Source organism: Nylanderia fulva, unplaced genomic scaffold, assembly GCF_048542155.1.
Source record: "Nylanderia fulva isolate GAGA-0341 unplaced genomic scaffold, ASM4854215v1 Scaffold32, whole genome shotgun sequence".
NCBI classification, from domain to species: domain Eukaryota; kingdom Metazoa; phylum Arthropoda; class Insecta; order Hymenoptera; family Formicidae; genus Nylanderia; species Nylanderia fulva.
Window position 1 is genome coordinate 1,268,579 of NW_028190390.1, and position 20,701 is coordinate 1,289,279.

At 31.6% G+C, this 20,701-nt stretch overlaps 2 protein-coding genes and 1 long non-coding RNA gene across 11 annotated transcripts in view; all 3 read right to left on the reverse strand.

Annotated features, from left to right (window-relative positions):
- ERR (estrogen-related receptor) overlaps positions 1 to 9,605 on the reverse strand; it is a 37,185-nt gene extending 27,580 nt beyond the window's left edge. For 6 of the 8 annotated variants that reach the window (XM_029313653.2, XM_029313646.2, XM_029313652.2 and 3 more), the window contains exon 1: positions 599 to 829. In XM_029313653.2, the coding sequence (XP_029169486.1) occupies positions 599 to 622 (24 nt within the window). In that variant the 5' untranslated portion in view covers positions 623 to 829. Of the gene's footprint in view, positions 1 to 588; positions 830 to 9,540 lie in introns of those variants that run through there. The other 2 variants (XM_085484853.1, XM_029313648.2) reach the window with 2 other exon arrangements.
- Positions 9,606 to 9,671: 66 nt separating this feature from the next.
- Positions 9,672 to 20,627, reverse strand: DNApol-alpha73 (DNA polymerase alpha subunit B). Of its 2 annotated transcripts, XM_085484852.1 has the most exons (8): positions 20,201 to 20,627; positions 19,434 to 19,665; positions 19,041 to 19,095; positions 12,677 to 12,771; positions 11,097 to 11,876; positions 10,796 to 11,011; positions 10,255 to 10,589; positions 9,672 to 9,734 (listed from the first exon to the last, which is right to left on the reverse strand). In XM_085484852.1, the coding sequence occupies exons 1-7, from the start codon at positions 20,463 to 20,465 to the stop codon at positions 10,274 to 10,276; spliced, it is 1,959 nt and encodes a 652-aa protein (XP_085340978.1). In that variant the 5' UTR covers positions 20,466 to 20,627; the 3' UTR covers positions 9,672 to 9,734; positions 10,255 to 10,273. The 2 variants fall into 2 exon arrangements, with proteins under 2 accessions (XP_085340978.1, XP_029169477.2); XM_029313644.2 differs by lacking the exon at positions 9,672 to 9,734 and having other exon boundaries at positions 10,109 to 10,589.
- Positions 13,496 to 16,891, reverse strand: LOC146722398 (uncharacterized). The gene is made up of 2 exons (XR_014925192.1): positions 15,938 to 16,891; positions 13,496 to 14,957 (listed from the first exon to the last, which is right to left on the reverse strand). It is a non-coding gene; the product is annotated as an uncharacterized LOC146722398 (long non-coding RNA).
- Positions 20,628 to 20,701: the final 74 nt, after the last annotated feature.

The window sequence follows — 20,701 nt, forward strand, 5'->3', positions numbered from 1 at the left end:
CATCGTCGCGATAATCGGCATCGTTCGATGTAATCGCCAATTTACGATCTTCGAAGTTTCGAGATATAAAAAAAATCTCGAGAATACAAACATCTCGAAGCAACTATTTTTTCTTCTTTTTAATCCTATGTATACAGGGTGTCGAGGATTTATCATAATGACAAATTCTTGGAATTATTTGGAAGTGATTTTCCTTCGGTAAAAATGTCGAGGCATCAATAATTTGCGAGTTATAAGCGATTGAAAATAAAAAAAAATTTTTAACTAAGTCTGGAAATAAAATGTTGACAAAACCACATTCTTCGTTTCTTAATTTTAAGTAGAATTTATTAAGACTTACAAAGATACTTGATGAGACAAAATGAAAAAATAATGCCCTCCCTCGACATTTTAAATCACTACCAGATAATCCGGTAAGTTTGGAACACCCGGTACGTAAAACACGAAAATCCACAGGCTGCACAAAAATTCGAATTTTAAAATCGACAAAAAGAACAAAAACGCGTCGAGTAAACAAAGCCACGAGAGATCGCGCGGGAAAAAAGAAGAAGAGTGAAAAACATATAAAACACCCTGTATAAAACACACTCGACATTACCACATCGTACATCCACGCGTCCATGGTCCTCCTCTCGTCCTCAGCAGCGAAAAAAATACGCCACTACCTCAGGAAGAATCTCGAGCACTGTAGATTCGATCCTCGATAGATCGATATATATATATATATATATATTTATATATATGTATATATAAATATATAGAAGAGATAACACAAGCACTGAGCACCGGAGTCACACGGACGAGCCCCGATGTTCACGGCTCCGCGCGCCGTACGCGACTGACTGATCGAAGGCGCTAAACATTGGCGCGTCAAGCGAGCCGCGCCGCGCGATGATGCACGGGGACCCGACGCGCCGCGAGACGGAGCCCCCGGTGACCCCACGCGCGCGCGCGCGCGCGCAACACGTCGCGCGATATGTATGCGTTTAGTTTACGAATACGTCAGGCTCCGGGCTCGCTCTTTTACCCCCTGCTCGGGAAATTTCTAAATGATATGCAAATTTTATTTCGTTTGTTTGTTGGGTTTTAAAGAGTGTTGGAATTTAATAGGGGCGGATTGTTTGGGTTTAATAAAGAGGAATTGATTTTAAAATACCGTTGACAATTAAGAGTTATATATGACTTTTATTAGGATATTTTCAAAAATACTCTTTTATATTACTAATAAAACAATTTTGATTATATAATATATAATATGTTATAATAATAAAATAAATATACCTTAATAATGTTATATTACAAATATACATAAAAATACTGTATACAATAAATATAATCAGATAATAATAATTATTATTATTATAAAAGATAATTTGGAATAATAAATAAGAATATATTATATTTTTTATCGACGAGATTTTTTGGGAATTTAATAGAGGCATCGTATTGTTTAGATTAAATGAGGAGGAAATCATTAAAAGATACCACTGACAATCAATAAAATTATATATGACTTATTAGAAGTAAAAAAATTTTCGAAAATACTTTTTTATACTATACTAAAAAAAATTTATTAACTTGACTAAATCTTTCAACTAAATTGCTATTTTATTAATTAAACATATAAAAATATTTAAATTAAATATATTAAAAATCTAACAAAACATATATTTGACTTAAATGCTAATATATATGTTCAATTAACAAAATAACAATTAGTTGAAAGATTCAGTGACGTTAACCATTTTTTTCAGTGTAATAAAGCAATTTTGATTATAAAATATATATATATGCTATATTACAAATACATAAAAAATATTATGCAATAGTATAATCTAATAATAATTATTATTATTAAAATATACTTTGAGATAATAAGAATATATTATATTATATTTTAACAACGAAATTTTTAGGGAATTAATAGGGGCGTCTTATTGTTTGTATTAATGAGAAGGAATGAATTAAAAGATATTTTAATAATTTTAATTTAAAATTTTAATTTTAATATATATGATTTAATATCTATATTTATTATTATAATTTAATGTAAAGAAAAGAAAGAGTGAGATACTTGATGACAATAAATAAAAAAAAATATGACATATTAAAGTAATATATTTCGAAAACATTCCTTTTATACTACATTTTTCCAAAATATGCTTTTATAAAGCAATAATTTTGATAATATATCAATGTTTTTATACGAGCAATTGATAATCTACGTTATATTACATTTTATAAATACATAAAAGATACCATATGCATCGATAATAATAATAATAATAATAATGCAATTATTATTATCATCATAATTATACATTTTATTTTTTATATGAAAAGTAGGAAAAGTTTCATGTTGCTCGATCTATATTAGCTTTCTTAAATACAAAAGTGCAGAGAAAATGGCAATATTATGCTGCATTATGTAAAGTAACGATGGCTTTTAATCCGTAATAACGTCTATCGTGCCATTGCATCGTATTAAGCAACCGCAACGAGATATTTTCATTTTTTATCGCACACTTATCGCCGATAAAAACGACGCGACTGTGTCTCGATTTGAGACACAGATGTTACTGCGCTTCCTTTTTTTTTTTTTGTCCTCTCTTGCAAGCGTCGCGCGTAATGTCATTTCGGATAAAAATCATGGTCACGGGTAATCGGTCATTAACATTACCCAGCTCCCTCGTATCACCTTGATATAGAGGAGACGCGAGAGCTTTATCGTGTGGCCAACTTGAAACGGCTTTTCGCATATCTATGTATACGCTAATTTATATCCTCTCTCTCTCTCTTTCCTTCCCTCTTTCTCTCGCATCAAGCTCCACCCTTTCCGAGAAGCGAGGAGAAGCGCCAGACGTTCGTGTAAAATATTTTCATAGACCCCGACAAATATTTTTGCATATTAGACCGCGTATAATTTTCTCGCAACTCGTCCACAAGAATGATTGCCAACAAAATCATTTCTATCCCTTTTTTTACTTTTTTCCCCTCTCGGTTGAGTCAGTTAATATATATCTAAGAATTATATATTAAATTAATATATATTAAATATATTTTTATATATTAAATATAATATATAATATATAATATAATATATTAAATATATTAAATATAATATATAAAAAATATAAAAAATATAAAAAATACAAAAAATATATAAATATATTAAATATATACAAATATACAAATATATTAAATATATTTTTATATATTAAATATAATATATAAAAAATATAAAAAATATAAAAAATACAAAAAATATATAAATATATTAAATATATATAATACAAATATACAAATATATTAAATATATGTTTTCTTTTTTCTCCTTATATGTAAAAGTATATATGTAAAAGTTATATGTATATTAAATCAATATATATTAAATATATTTTTATATCAATATATATATATATATTAAATATATATTTCTTTTCTTTTTTTCCTTCTCTCACTTTTGTTAGTTAATATATGTAAACGTCATATATTAAATTAATATATATTAAATATATTAATAAATATATATAAGTCATATGTATATTAAATCAGTGAACATCTATCAAAAGTTACACTGTAAAAAAATATGTAAAATTACATAAATAATAAGTGTAACATTACAATATAAATAATGAAATTGTATATACGTTTTCATGATTTATCCTGAAATTTTATATTTATTATTTATGTAATTTTACATATCTTTTTGCAGTTGATTGTATTTTTTAAAGTCTGTATCCTCAAGATGTACGTCGCCTTTGTGTTTCTTTCCGCACAAAGAAAGAATTTCTCCCCTTAATATATCCGTGACTTATTTCTCTTCTCGCAAAAAGTAAACTATTTCGTACAGTAATACTCCAGTAAAATTAAACTTGAAAATGGCAAAACTTCATAAAAATTAGGATCAAGCTGAATTTTTGTGGAGACCTTTATTTCGAATAAATATGTTCTAATAAAATCCTGAAAAATACCCTTAATTTCACCCAGGATGTTTTTTTATGAGGGGTAAAATTTAGTTTTTTGCCATTATCTTGAAATCTATCAATTTTTCGAGAAAAATAGTTATTATCAAAATTGTAGCTCATCAAATTCCCTACAAAAAAGGTCTTCATACTTTTTTTCGTGGAATTAACCGTTTCGAAGATATAGATCGAATTAAGTCTAAAAGAGAAAATGTGCACACTACTATAGACATTGCAACTTTACCGCACGTTTTACTAAAAAACGATTAGTTATACAAAAAAAAGAATAAAGACCTTTTTCGTAGAGAATTTTATGACCTACAATTTCGATAATAACAATTTTTCTCGAAAAATTGATAGTTTTCGAGATAATGGCAGGAAACTAAAATTTACCCCCTTTTACTCCCCATAAAAAATCCGTCCTGGATGAAATAAAGGATACTTTTCAGGATTTCATTAGAACATCGAAATAAAGGTCTCCACACAAATGCAGCTCGATCATAATTTTGATGTGAACTCAAAGTCTAATTTTATCGGAGTGCAAATACAGACTTTTGAAAGAAAGAGCAAGCCGAGTCTGGCAAACCTGCCGTCCGCATTTACGTGCGAGCGAATTGAATTTTCCCTCGCAACGGTGAGAAGAGACGGGAGATCGATCGAGCGAGCGAAACACTCCCGTGTCATCATCCCGTCCCGCGGCTTCCGGCGTGCTCCGAAAATCCGAAAGGGGGCGCCCGCGCGACTCGATACGCCACTGCGGCGCGGCGCGGTTCAGACGCGCCAATGTGTGTATATCGCGGGTGATGGGTGAGTGGGCGGCGAGGGCGGCTGCGCGGGAGGGAGGGGGAAACGTCGGTGGCCTTGAACTTGACTGCCGCCGCCGCCGCCGTTTTTTGCGCACACAGCCATTGCGTCGCCCGCCCGAAACGTAGACGCACATCGCGAATCTCGCGGCCCCGAGGTCTAAAACCCGACGGCGACGACGGTGACGTAAGGGGAGAGAGAAGAGTCTTTTTCCTCATATTCGGTCTAGGATTTGAAAAAAGATTCCAAATTTTTTACATGAAAAATTTCATCAGAATTTTGATTTTTCGATAAGATTTGGCCGCTAATTTGAAATTTTTTTTTTGTAATTCATGAAGAAATATATTTTTTTTTAATATTAAATTTTAAATATTGTTATAATATTGAAATATAATTTATATTATTTATTAAAGTATAATATAATTATGTAAATAAAATATAATTAATTATATAAAGAAAATATAATTTTATTATATAAATAAAATATAATTTAATTTATATTAAAATATATTTTATACAATATTTTTCTTCTTTCATCGCTTTCTTCGGCGTCTGTATTTTAAGTAATTAAGAACAAACTGATCTGTCCCAGATTAGACTATACCCCTGATTTTAATCGTATAATTTGACTGTTTATTCATTCCGCTCGTATCGATCGTATACGGGTCAACGTCTCGTTTACGTTTTTTTTTTGTTTTTATTATCACCTCTAGATTGAAGCGAGGTCTATTGAACTCTATATATGCGTTATAAAAAAAATAGAGACTCTTAATAAAATTCATTAATTCGATATGTATCAAATCTTTTCTGTAACAGAATTATATTCTGGCATGAAATATCAAATGTGTCGTAAAATATTCATGCTTATCGATTATCTTACTTTTACTTGTCTATAATATATGTATGTATAATGGAAAGAATCAATTTATATAAAAAAATTATATGCACATATGTTTTTCCCTCTATTTTAGTCTAGCATAATTTTATAATTAATATAAAATAATTCGAAATTTGAGCACCCTAATATTTTTTATGATTTTTTTTTTGAAAATTATAAGATTATTTAAATTCACATATTTATTATTTAAGTTTATTTATCAGTGAATTAAACTTCATCAAGTGTAATACAATCTGCACAATAGGAAAATTTGTTTTTTATTAAAAAAAATGGTCCCCATTATAAAATTTTTGTGTTAAATATTTAACACATTCATGTGTTAATTGAACTTAACTCTTAAATTAATAAAACAACTAAAAAAAGATATAAAAATAACACAATGTGCATCTATTTTTAATTTTACACAATAAATATGTTCCGTATCATTAGTGATAAAATTTGTTCTATTAAAATTTACAGGAAAAATGTGTTAATTTTATTCTATAAGGAGGGATGATAAAATGTAAAATTAACATTTTTTAAATTAATTTTTAACATTAAAACTATGTTAATTTTGTACAAAATTTATTTAAATTACTTGAAGATTTGCATTTATTCGGTGTTAATATTTTGTGTAAAATTAACATAGTTTTATTTTAAAAATTAACTTTTACATAATGTTAATTTTACATTTTTAGTGTTTTTGTATCCATATCATATTAAATTAACACAAAAATTTCTGTAAGACATCTGTCAAACGTAACACAAATTTTTCAACTGTGTAAGTATCAAATCCCTAATATTCTTGTATCTGAATACGATGTATTATAATTATTCCAAGCAAGAAACACTCGGTTAAATGACATCAGAAAAAAGTGGGAATGATCCTTTCCTCTTTCTCTCTCCCTCTGTCTGTTTCCGAAATTTATCGAGGAAAAAACAAAAAATAAATATAACGGAGTCGCTGCCAGGGGCAGCTTACCGTTCAATGTATCCTATGTATGTATGTATATGAGCCGTGCTAGGGTTGAGGTAGGTAGGCAGACTTGTATTGCGAGCCGCGGATCGATATAGCACTCTCGCTTTCTCGCATTCTCGCATACACAATGATTCCTGGCGCACGTGTCTGCGAAACGGGGACTGTGCGAAAACCGTAATGCGATTTCCATGTGAGTTTAACTTCCGATGGACGCCATGGACGATCTTAAATTGAGAAAAACATTCTTAGCTCGGCTAAACCTTTCAAATAACTAAATATTAGTTTATATATATAAATATATATATATATATATATATATATATTATTATATATATATATATATATTATTATATATATATATAAATATTATTTATATATAAATATATATATAAATATTATTTTGTTAATTGAGCATATAAAAAAAGAGTATTTTTCTAAATTCTTTAAAATAATACAATATATTCTGATATTTTCACAAAGAATCTTAATAGTTATTATTATTTGATTATATTACTGCATAGTATTTTTTTATGTGTTTGTATAATATAACACATATTATACATATATTTTATCAAAATTGCTTTATTACAGTAAAAAAACATTTATTAACTTGACTAAACCTTTCAATTATACTTTATTTTGTTAGATTTTTAATATGTTATATTTAATTAAAATATTTTTATATGTTCAATTAACAAAATGGTCATTTAGTTGAAAGGTTTAGTCAAGTTAACACATTTTTTCAATGTAGTCGTAACATCTGATTATATTTTATACCATTTTATATGATTTTAAGATGTTTATTAAAATGTAAAAATTGTGAATAATATATTATATATTATTATATATGTACACTGAAAATAAATTGTTAACTTGACTAAATTATTCAATTAAATACTATTTTGTTAATTGAACATATGTTAATACTTAAGTCAAATATACATAGTTTTGTGTTACATTTAATGTTATATTTAATTAAAATATTTTTATATATTCAATTAAGAAAATAATAATTTAGTTGAAAGGTTTAGTCAAGTTAACAAATTTTTTCAGTGTAGTAAAATCTGACTAAATTTTGTTAATTGAACATATATGTTAGTATTTAAGTCAAATATACAGTTTTGTTATATTTAATTTAAATGATTTTATATGTTCAATTAACAAAATATTAATTTCGTTGAAAGATTTAGTCAAGTTAACAATTTTTTTTTCATCGTGGCTGATTATTCGCGCGTTTTATTTCGTCAAATGTCGCAGTTAGCGAGATTAATATGAAATTAATTGTCAATCTATGACAAAAATGCATATTGTAAAGTTGAAATTTACTTCTTCGAGAGAAGCGTTCTTGACACATAAATTCATTTTGATTTTTCAAACGTCCTACCGATAAACAAATATAAAAGAAAATTGACAGTATATACTTATTTTGTGAAAATAAAAAATGTTTCTAATGCAGAAATGCATTTAATATATAATCTCTATTTGTAATAGAATTACAACCTAGATGATTCTGTATGAAACATAATTTTATTTCACTTGTATTTTCTATTGTTTTGTATTATTGTATGCTAAAAAAAAATATTATATAAATATTTTGTTTCAATACTGCCTTATAAATCATTTATTTGGAAGAAATAAATATTTATCTGTTTTGAAAAAAATGTTCTTATATCAAATAAATATTTTTTCACATCAAATCAATATTATTAGTTTCAAATAAATTATTTATATAAGACAGTATTGAAATAAAATATTTATTCGAATTTAATCAATTTTTTTTCAGTGTAGAAATAAAATAATAAAGTTTCTTAAACATGGCAGTAAAACTTTCATTTTTAAATATATGTTTAAATAAACTTTTTTGCTCATTTCGATGAGTAAATAATTATAAAAATCTGTATATTTTTATTCTTTTATATTTCCTTTCTTCTATTATAGAATTTTCATATTTAAATATTTATTCAATTAAAATAACTATTCTCACTATAATTGCATATATGTATATATGTAATTACAGCGATTAAAAAATTATTAATTAAAAATTAAGATTTAATAAATCCTAATATAATTCTCCACCACTGTTTTCTGTACAATAAGAAAATAATAATAATTAAAAAATATATATTATACCGATCATGTGGAAATTTAAAAAATAAAGAGTTAAAAATTAGAATTTATTATAAATGGCATTTTTTATCCCAAAAATATAGAAAAAATTCGTCAATAATGAAGATATTCGCGCAGAAAATTCTGGTCGACACCCGGATTCGAATCCGACTCCAACGAGAGTTTCGCAAATGTCAGACTGGTAGTACCAGCTGATTATGCATGTAGCAGCGCAGCACCGAATGCGCTTGCACATGTAACGCCTCTACGTAATCGTTTCGTAATACATCGTTACTATGGAAATCTCAGAAGAATATATATATATATGCATATAATTATGATATCCGCGAAATATCGAAATTGCGATTGAGTTTGACGTTTGACATTTGACACATTGCGGGGCAGGAAATATCGAAAAAAAAAAAAAAAAAAATGTTTCTCGTTTTTTTTTTCATGCAAATTCGCGAAAATATTTCGCATTCGCGAGCGATTCGATCGGGTCCGACAATGAGCAAGTAATCGACGATCTGACTCGATTGGAGCGAGGGATCAAGGTCGCCGCGATACATACGCGATTATTCCACAAGGAAGGGATAAAGACGCCGAGTGCGCGAGAGGAAGAAAAAAAAACGACGTGTCGAGTAGTCTCGCGTCAAGCAGATACAGTACGTGGGATACGAAGAGAGCGAGAATTGCAACAAAGATGGCGGTCGGGGATTTGACAAGAATCAGTTAGCTGCTTGTCAGCGCGGCACCGAATCCTGGGGATTCGAGGCCGCACTCGCGCGAAATTATGTATGTTTACTTACTTATTGCGGAAGGAGGGGAGAGAGGGACGCGGTTCACCAGGTCGATCGCGATTTTTCCATCGTGAATCGCTCCTAACTGCCTGGCTCGTCGCACGACAAAAATGTTGATGTAATGGCCGATTTTATGGACCACCAGCGGTAGAAGAACTCCGGGGAACTTTGCGGGGGCAGCAGCGGCGAGCTGGTGGCGCCATCTAACGGCCGAAAAAGGAATTAAGAGTCGGAACCGCGACGATCCCTATCGGTGACTCGGGACATCATTTTGTTCAAAAATTTTTAATGCTATGACGATTACAATTTTGAACGAATACTGAAATTTATTTATATATTTAATATTGAAAAATAAAAATTAAATTTACAAAATTTAGAACAAAGAATAAAACTTAATTGTGCCCCTTCAAGACAATCCAAATTGCTTATAAAATAAAAAAATTATGTAAAAAAAATTGTCGAAGATTCTACATTTAAAAACTTGATCGATTTAGAAGATATATAATTAATATATATTATTTATAATATATATTTATTATATAAATATTAAATATTAAAAGAAAAAAAGGGGCAAGAATTTTGTAAAAAAAAATTTATATCATTAGCAACCCCGTACAAACATATTCTCAACATTATATAAATATAAACATATTCAAATATTAATATCCCAAATAGCAAACTGTCAAAATGATATTTGGTATCTAAAGTTTGATTATTACATACATTTCTATTTTTAAAGCTATCAAACTCTGACGATCTCGCACGAGATATTATTGGAACTCCATTTACCGCCCAGGGATGGTTTCACACTCAACTTGGCATAAGCGTGCTTATGCGCGCGTTCCGGGTTCAGAGTCACGCATTCATTGATCACTTTACTGTAAGATCGCATATCAGATGGTAAAATTAACATGTGTGGTTGCTGATCGAAGAATGCATGCTTCTCCCATAAATCCGTGTCCACGTTTAGGTCTTCGGATGGAGGATATACAGGATAGAAACACGTTTGAGCGAGCACGTGATCAGCCAGACGACCGAGTCTGTCACCTGTTATGTTCCTGAAAATAATACATACATTTTTTTTATATTAAAAAAAATATATCTCTCATATACGAAATATGTATTACAGATATAATCGAAGATATATATATAATAATAATAATAATATAATATATATAATATAAATAATATATAATAATAATAATAATAATATAATAATAATATATAATAATACATATAATACTATAATAATTGTAATACTTACGATATCTCTTCTTTGCCAATATGTTTGATGACATCGACCGACGTGACTCCGATCTTTAATCCGGCGACATCCAAAATACAGGGATCCGGCATCAGTTTTAAATTCCGATAATTTTGCAATAACTTTTTATTAAAGACAGTATAGTGAGGAGTGGGAAATATGGGTTCGTGATGTGCGTCGCGATTAGAAGCTACTAACACAACCTGCGTGCTCTTCCTGTAACACGAGATACATATCTAATTGATAAAAACAAAAGTAATCTTTTCACAAATCGACCGGTATATAATTATAAAAACATTACCTCGTGGACTCCATTATCCTCAGAAGAATCTTCTCAAAGAATTCCTGATGCGTATCTTTAATGAGATTATCTTGTACCTCGGGATGGGTGTACTCGAGGAAGGGTCCGACGAGTATCAAAACGTGCGGTTCATCCGCCGCAATCTTCTCCATCAGATCCCACAACGGTTGATACAGCGTGTTGTTGAGGGCGGTGAACGGACCCGCCGCGACGAAGACGTTGACCTTGGACTCGAGTCTAGGCGCAGCTGCGGATGGCGCGTACGCCTTGGCGAAGATCTCCTTCACGTACAACGCGTCGCCTACCGGATTGATGGCCTCTACCGCCACAACCTGTCCGGAGAACACCGAGTACTGCTTCAGATTGCGAAAGTCCAGCTCGATCGAGTCGGCCATCGAGACGCCCCTCCGTCTCGTGCAACCTTCCAGGGTCACCGTGCTCGCGGACGACTCCTTCTTCACGTTCACGCGACCGAACGTCCGAAAGTTCGTCTGGTTCACGCTTCGAACGTTCTTGACGTAACGTAGCTCGGTGTTGCTGGTCATCGTCGACCACGTCTTGAACAGCCTGGCGCCTAGACTCCGGCATACGGAAGTGAGAAGGTACCCCTGCTTCGACAGGATCTCGTACATGTACCTCGCGTCGCTAGGAACGTGCGGCTCGTCGGACTTGGTAACTTCGACCTCGTAATCTCCTGTCCTCTTCCAGGACGCGACAGCCTCGCCGGTGGAGAGCAGGATCTTTTTTTTGTCTATTGCTGTACGCTGACTCTGCGTGCTTCTGGAAATAATAAAACAATAAATACAAGATCCTTCACAATCTCAAAATAAATTTTAAAAGTAAAATTAAGTGAATTTTAACAAATGTTTAAACCTAGATTGATTGTAATAAATAAAGTTAGAAGCTTGTGTTTACAACTTATGTTATGATAGAAGGAATGCATGTAACTCTGTTTAATATCGAAGATACAAAAATATGTTTTCTATTTAATATTAGAGTTATGATTCAAATAATCATACATTTCTGGAATATAATATATATAATATATAAATATAAAATAAATATATGTATAAATATAATATAAAAAAGAATATAATATATAAAATATATGAGAGAACATAGAGTCTCATGTGCTAATATAGTCAAAAAATGATGAAAGGATCAAACTAAATACAATTTAAAAAAATATTGATGGTCTTATACTCTTTAAAAAAGTAAGGTATTTAAGAAGCTCAAATTAAATGGGATACATATAAAGAGAACATCTTTAGTTATATTTCAATCGCCATACATCAGAGAATTAAATGAAATTAATTCGACAAACAAATGATAGGACTTTTATGTCTAGTTTGGTCTCAGAAATATAATAGAATATTGTCCAAACTGTTATTTTACATCTCTATATAAATAAACATATATTTAAATTTATAAACCGAGATTTATTTGCTGAAAAATATTTTATCATTTTTTCTCAAATTTATTTAATTTAATCTGTACGTGCTTTTGTGTATCGTATACGTAAACTGTATCAGTCTATTAATAATGATAGGCTTGAGTTTGCTTAAAAAATCTTTGCTTACGAATTTTCGGTGCAGCTGGCTGAAAACGAGCCTTCTTCAACTTTCGTTTTACCTGCCTGAGTGACCCTAGTATCAACTTCTGGACTTCGGGTGCGCTGAAACGAGATAAAAAACAGACGCATTACCCATCTTCTGATTACATATCAAACTCGAGCCATGCTATAAGATCAACATAAACGCGTGTAAACATTTAACTGAAGAGCTTATTTCTAAATCATCTTGTATTTCTAAAAATAAAAATTATATACAACTGTAGAGAAAGCTTCGCTTTCGTAATATATATATTTTACAAATATGATTTACGATCATTTGAAAATAAACTTTTCAATTATTATACCTAATGACATAAAAGAAAATTGCAAATAAAACGAAATTGTAAATATGCATAATATTCTATTCTAAATAAAATCTAACGAGATAAGATTTTGGCTGTTCATTATCTATACATACAATTATCATAATATTTCAAGAGATTTTAATATAGATATTATAATATTTTCAAAATACAGAGATTTGAAGAGATCGTTTGCTGGTTTTTACCAGTTTTTTACAAATGACATAAATAATAAATTCTGTCTGTATAAAGAATATATATGAATCGTAGGTTTTGCAGTAAAGTAACGAGATCTATCATTATTATGAAGCCACAAAAGCACGTACAAATTTTACAAAATACATAACATATGTTTTGATGACTCACACAGATACACATCCATACATTCGAAGGAAATATTTCCGGTATCAAGACAGATTACCGTAGACGAGTATGTATCTAGTCACGAAATGATAAGATACACGTGCACCAAATCCGTACTCGTCTATGGAATTACTTTCTTCCTTCGTCTGTCTAATACTCTAATCAGTCTAATTCATTTCGCTTTAATAATCTTGCAGTTCTCGTTTTCGAATTTCATATTTAGAGATCTTACAAAGGAACATTTTCAAGTGTAAATGATCGATCTTGATCAAACTTACCAGGTGTGTAGAGGGATCAAAACTAAGTTTAACGTATTTTTTTTTTGCCCAAACTGTCTTTTTTGGCCGCTAGAGGGCGCTGAACTTTGAGTATTAATCAATACGCATTAAATACGGGCAAAAAAATAGGTTAAACTTAGTAGAGATTCTTAAATATTCGGTCAAATCTACAAAGGACGTATTACTTAAATAATTAATTTTCGATTATAAAGAATTAATTAAATGACACGCGTTTGTGTCTCCAATCGAAAAAAGCTTGTCAATTTTGTTTCCACGAGCTTGGCTGCGATGCTCGAACGTGCTTAATGAGTGTGGATCTAGTCACAACTTTTATCTCGACCGTGCACTAGACCGCCACTCATTCGGCAAATTCGGAAAGGAAGAAAATCCGTCCCCGGCTATGTTGGTCCCTCTCTCTCTCTCTCTCTCTCTCTCTTCCTTCCAGGAGGGATGGCTCGTGATCTCGCAAACGCAAAGACGAGTTTGAGTGCACGCGAATACAGCAAGCAGGAAACGACGACAACGCGATCGTCATTGCTTATAGTTGTAAAAAGGTTAACTGCGATTAACCTGTCCACTCTTTCTCTCTCTCTCTCTTAACACCCGCTTTTATTACGCATTGTTTCAATCAAGTTCAGAGACAGTCCCGCTCGTTCGCGTTCGATGCCGTCCGATCCAAGTCGAGAGCGGTTCATTCTCGGTTTCGCGTTAAAGGCCGTATTACACTTCGAGTTGCAAAACTCGAGAATTTTTGTTCTTCTGGCAGAAAAATGTGTTTAACGTCTGCCGGCAGACATTTTGACTTTTTGATCAAATATAAAAGTAAATATCTCTAATAAACCGTAAGATATTCATTGGACAGATAGTAAATAAAATATTATTTAAAACATTTTTATATTTTAAAATATATTATCAGTATTAGAAAATAAACTAAATGCACTTAATATTGTCCTAATAAATTGTATTACTTATTTAAAAAATTAATATTATAATATTATATATATTGTTATCGTATATTAATTATTAAATATATTATTTTAATTTAAAAAAATTATGTTTTCGAAAAAAATTCAAACAAAATCCGCAACTCGTAGTGTAATATGGGCTTTATGTTGACGAGTAACGTTCCTTCCTTTGTATACGTAACATGTCCTGTATCCTTCTCACGCTCTTTGTTGTCTTTCTTTCTCTCTCTGCTTTTCTTTCTCCCTCTCCCTCGATGAGTGCGCGACGAACCGCGAAGGTTTCGTACCCAAGCATTAGTGAAACGAATTTTTTGGCTTCTGGTAAAGAAATATTTTCGTGCCTGTCGACAGAGATATTTTAATTTTTTTATCAAATCTAAAGAATGTCTAGTAAATCGTATTACAAACAGATAGAGAGAGAGAGAGAGAGAGAGAGTGGTTCCTCGTTTAAAAGCGAATTAAAATAATATTAAATTTAATAAAATAAAATTTTAAATTAAAATAAAATTTCTACTTTCCGAGAAAACCGATTTTTATCATATCTCACCTTAAGTATGTCTCTTATTGACTGAATTCTATTTATCCTACAGATTATCATTCGTATATTTATCTTCACAAATATTATCATCGGAAGTAGCTAAATATTTTCCGTTCAAACTATTCATTTTTATCAAGCTGTAACGCAATGAAAATATACAAAAAATGCACTTATCTCTTCTAAATGCGATAATTTCGACTAACAAAACCACATCTTGTTAATCTCGGAATATATAATTAATATAAAAACAAAAAACACTTTCTATTTAATAAGTAACCCCTCTCAGATTTGTTTCTATACAATATAAATTATTAAAAAATTAAATACTAATATATTTGCTTTTAAAAAAAGATATATTAAAATTATTACACTGTAAAAAAAATTTGTTAACTTGACTGAACCTCTCAACTAAACATTATTTTGTTAATTAAACATATAAAAATATTTAAATTAAATCCAACATATTAAATCTAACAAAACGTATATTTGACTTAATTAACAAAATAGTGATTTAGTTGAAAGATTTAGTCAAGTTAGCAAGTTTTTTTTACAGTATACTCTCACGCTTATCAGCACTCAATCTTTACGAAAATCCAGATAAGAAATGAAAGTTTACATTTTACAATTGCATATTAAAAATCGAAATTTCCAACTAAAAACTTAATCCGTTAACACTTAAGGAAAGATCGACTTAATATAAATTGCTAAAAAAATAAGAACATGATATTCTCTCTCTCTCGGTTCGTAATATTTTATGTATCGAAACAAATCTTTAGAGATTACCTAAGAGACCGAAAGCGTCTCAACTGATTTTCTTTCTCTCTCTTCGCTCAATATTTTTTTCCTGATTATCCTCGACATCTGTTCTTCCGTTCGAAAAAGCGCGTTATAAATTTTCTACTCGAGCGATCCAACCGATCGACTATTCGCGCGCGTTTCTACGAATATTGATCTGTCTCGGTCAGCTGAGTCATGCGGCGCAAAGGATGGAGAATGAAAGAAACGGACCGAAAGCTGTGCGGGCTGTAGGGAAGAGATTGGAACAGTTGTTGCTCAATTGTGCTTAATTGGTGGAGAGAGAGAGAGACACTACATACATGAGGAACCCGTTGCTCGAATGCGATATTCGCTTAGATGTAAATTATTCGATCAGCGGGAACGTGGCTGCTTGTCGACGATCCTCGACAAGTGATCGAGGAGAAAGTTTGACGAACGAAAGCCCTCGGTGAAAGATTCGCTCGGGAAATCTCACGCTGAAAAATCCCTCGACGCCGCATTCCTTTAAAGCAATTACAAAATTTCTTTTCTTTCTCCCTGGAATTTTAAAGACGACAAATATGATTGAGAAATTGCATTAAGTTCATTCATCATTATTATTAAATATATTGATAATCTTCAAAAATTAGTTTGCAAAAGTAGTTTTACAAATAAATAAAATAAAATTTAAAAATTCCGATTTTTTTAAAAGTAGCGTTAAAAATGGCAATTCAAATTTTTTGCCATTAAAGAAAACAATCTGCTTCGACCCAATGTGTAATAAAATTTAACAGGGTGTTTACTCAAATCTTGTAAAAAATATCCTTCAATTAAAAATCCAAATAAGAAAATTTATAGAAACAATTTTTTCAAACTGGTACTCAAGTTTTTTTATTCCTTTTATTATTTATGCACTTTCTAATAATTTCTATTTAATCATGATTATAAAGAAAGCAATTGCTAACTCGACAAACCAGCTGATTATCAACCATTTGCAATAAAAAAAAAAAGAGTAAAATAAATAATCAAAAACAATTTTTACAAAAATATCAAATTTCAATAAAACTCCAAGAGAGAATCTCCGGATTTTTCAAAGTAAAAAAATCTCGGATTTTTTCAGAAAGTAAACACCCTGACTGAAAACAAAAATTTAAATTCAAATCCCGTGTTTACACTGACCTTTCTCCTCTTCGCAGTTAACGAAAATTATCTAAGGACGCGCGTCGTCGTGGAATTCATCTTACAATATCGTACGAAAATACCTATACAAGAAGAGAATCACGCGGCGTCGTTCGGAGCAACAGGTTGCAACGGCAACAGGCGGACAACAGGATTCATCGAACCAAACGGTCGACGCACTCCGGTATATCCGCGCTTCTTCCTCCTCCGAAACGCGCATGCGCGGCGCTGATATCACGCGAAGATCGGCGAAGATCGCTGCTCGCGCGATTTTCCGTGTCCCGCGCGTCGCGCGCCGCTCAACTGTCAAACGTCAGCTGTCAAACGTCAAACGTCAAATCGCCGCGCGAACAACAATAATAACGATAATAACGATTCGCAGGCAAGCTTCCTCGCACACGCCGAAATCCATCATGGCGGCTTCCCTCGCGCATCATCACGTAACCGATGTGTCGCCGATACGTAACTTTGTACAAACTACACACACACACGCGCTCACTCTCGCGCGCGCACACATACATACATATTATACGTATAAAACACATATACGCGAAGCGGCGATCGAGATTGCGCTCTCGTCGACGAGATTTCAGATTTCGAACTGGTTCGGAAAATATCGGGATCTCCGGAGCAGATTCGAGAGAGCAATTTCGTCGAGAAGACGCCGATGGTGGCGTCGCCGCGGCTCGGCGACGCCATCGGGACCGCCGAGCCGCGTTTAAAGCAGGCGATCCGTAATAACGATGCACAACGGGTGGATCGTGTGACTGTGTTCGTGGAAAGAGATGTACTCGACGCGACGAGCGGAAAAACCAGGCGCGATCGCGATTTCGAGACGGAGACGATGGACGCGCGAACCGATGATGATGATACACCGGGGAGTCCTTGAAAACTGAAATCGTGCCCTTCGAAAGAAATCTGCTCGGATCTCTCGCGGGACCGGGAGGAAAAGGGAGGGAGAAAGAAAGACCGATCCCCTCTTTTTCTCTCTCTCTTCCCCCTCCTCGTTCCGCCAATAAAAAGAGACAGCTTCTCCCTCCCACCAGCTCGACGGAGCAATTTCTTCGTGGAAGGGAGAAGCGGGACAATCCGGATGATTTTTGTGGTGGGAATTGTACGTGTGTGTGTGCATTCTTGCGCGAGAAATTCTTTAACGATAGGGTATCTCTTTTATGCCTAGCGAGGGATTTTCGGTACCTGACGCGTTTCGAAAAAATTTATTGATAGAAATTTATTTCAAGCGGCGCAAAAATTCGTATGTGAAAAGAAAACGGGGAAAAATGTAGCAACCAAGGGATACCTATTATATAATAAATCAAGCTAATAGGTTTCTCAGTATTTTTGAAACGAAAATCGTTTCCTTTCGAGGTTTACGAAGGGACCTCTTCGAGGAATCCTTCAGGAATTGCTTCCAAGAATATTATATGTATAGCACTGTTACATAAAAGTACTTCTGGCATTAAGCCAATTTCAACAAGTGGTTCGAGAGTTGGCACATTTCTTCAAATTAGAGTTTTAAGAATATTCGAATATTTAGCAAGTTTGCGAGAGCAAATTATATTTTTAAAATAAATTGACAATATGCTATATATATTATTTCTAAATAAATTTACAGATTAATCGAATAAAATAATTGAATAAGAATATTCAAATACTCTTATCATGTGTTTGCAAGCAAATTATATTTTAAAAACAAATTAACTATGAGCTATGTATATTAATTCCAAGTCAAATTTGTAGACTAATTGAGTTGAATAAGAATAATCGAATAGTTGTCACATTTGCAAGCATATATTTTAAAGCAATTGACTAGGTGCTATTATATATTAATTCTAAATGAAGAATATATTAATTCTAAAGGTAGAATAATCTGATGAAATAAAATCACGTCTTTCGTTAAAGAATCTTAATTAAGGGTAAATCTCTTATGTCGATAAAAATAAAAACTCACCTTCGGTGGTCTGGTTTCAGCGCAGCCATACATGCTAAGCATATCATCATTTTCACTATAACGTTCAATGTAAGGTGCATATGTTTAAAGCTCGAACTACATTTTAATATTTGTCCACATATCAAAATAAAAATAATTTTACACAAGCCTATAATTTGACACTGTATGGAGAGAACAGAGGAGTTGATTAGTTATTATTTTACATGTATCACGTGCGTTTTAAATTGCAAATTGTATCTAGTGTTTTCGGTTTATATTAATAATATAATTTAATAATTATTGTAGTCTCACTTGAAAAGAACCACAACCATATAATCGAATATTGAATAAAACGATTTTACTTGCTAGTCGATTATTTCTATAAGTTATTTTACACAAGATATTAAAGGATACGTGTCTCTCTTGACGTTAAACTCTTGTTTGTCTGTTGTAGTTTGTATTTTATTCCCATTATCTTCCATGATTAAATCATGCAATGTGTAATCCTTCTTCAAGATTGCACTTTCCATCTTAACGAGAGTGCCAAGAGTGGGATCAATGTCGCTGTTGTTGTTGACACAAAAAGTGAGCCATAATTCCGTAAGCTTCTCAATGTCGACATTGTAAGACTCGCAAAGTTCAAAACCTGTATCATAATCATAGTAATTAATTCCAATCGCATCTGTTTTTCAATTAAAATATTAAAAAATAAAGCAGCAAATATTTTTTAATATATAAAATTCAGTCAGCACACAAAGGAAGTTTAACATTTTACTTGATTTCAAACTTCATTAACATCCAAGTTCAATTTTGATTTAATTCCCACAATTTTTTTTCATGTATTTGCAAAAGTAAAATTAAAAAGAAACGAAATTAAATTCCTTATTTTAAACCTGTTAAATTATTGTAAATGACTGAAATTTGCATCAATTTCAAAAGTAAGGTTATACAAGAACAAAGAGATTTATATCTTTTTCTATTATTGTATAAAATTGTTTCAGAAAAAAGATGTACGTTCGTTTAATCAACCAAGGATATAAATCTAAAGTTCTAGGATGTAATTTTCAACAATATTTACGCTCGTAATTAAATCAACGTAAAGTGCGCGAGATCAGAATTTTAGGGGAGAGAACTTTCGATGTCTTTATAAATATTATATGGAATAAAAGAGGATTGCTTACATTTATCGAGAATGGCGTCATTTTCGACTTTACAGCCCAAATCTTGAAACAAATTCCGCAGAGAATCCTTCCTTTCCATCTCGTCCATAGTCACACTTGCCATTTTTGTGCCTCTCTTCCCGCCAAAAATCGGCACGTTCAAAGTACACAAACCATAGATGTAACATTTATACATAGTAACGCAACTCGGCGTCTGAAACATATTGGACAAAATAAAGTGCGCATGCGCGTAATAAGTTGACCAAAGACAATTGTTTTTCCTCATTTTCCAAAAAGAAAGAAAAATATTATATATTTATGATAAAAAATCCTAAATTACACAATTAATTGTTATATATGTTTACGATTTAATTTATAGCATAATTATTATGTATAATATTATTTTATATAAAATTCGGATATTGAAACCATCGAATTTAAATAAAATTTTATAAATTTAATTTGTGCACAAATTATCTCTCTTATGTAAAAAAAAAAAAATGCGCGTATTGATTTACTCTA

Coding starts and splice junctions, on each gene's coding strand:
- DNApol-alpha73 (XM_085484852.1), bottom strand. CDS start 20,465: ATGAGGAAAAACAATTGTCTTTGGTCAACTTATTACGCGCATGCGCAC. Junction 19,666..20,200: donor TGACGCCATTCTCGATAAAT/GTAAGCAATCCT, acceptor ATTATGATACAG/GTTTTGAACTTTGCGAGTCT. Junction 19,096..19,433: donor TTTAACGTCAAGAGAGACAC/GTATCCTTTAAT, acceptor TGAACGTTATAG/TGAAAATGATGATATGCTTA.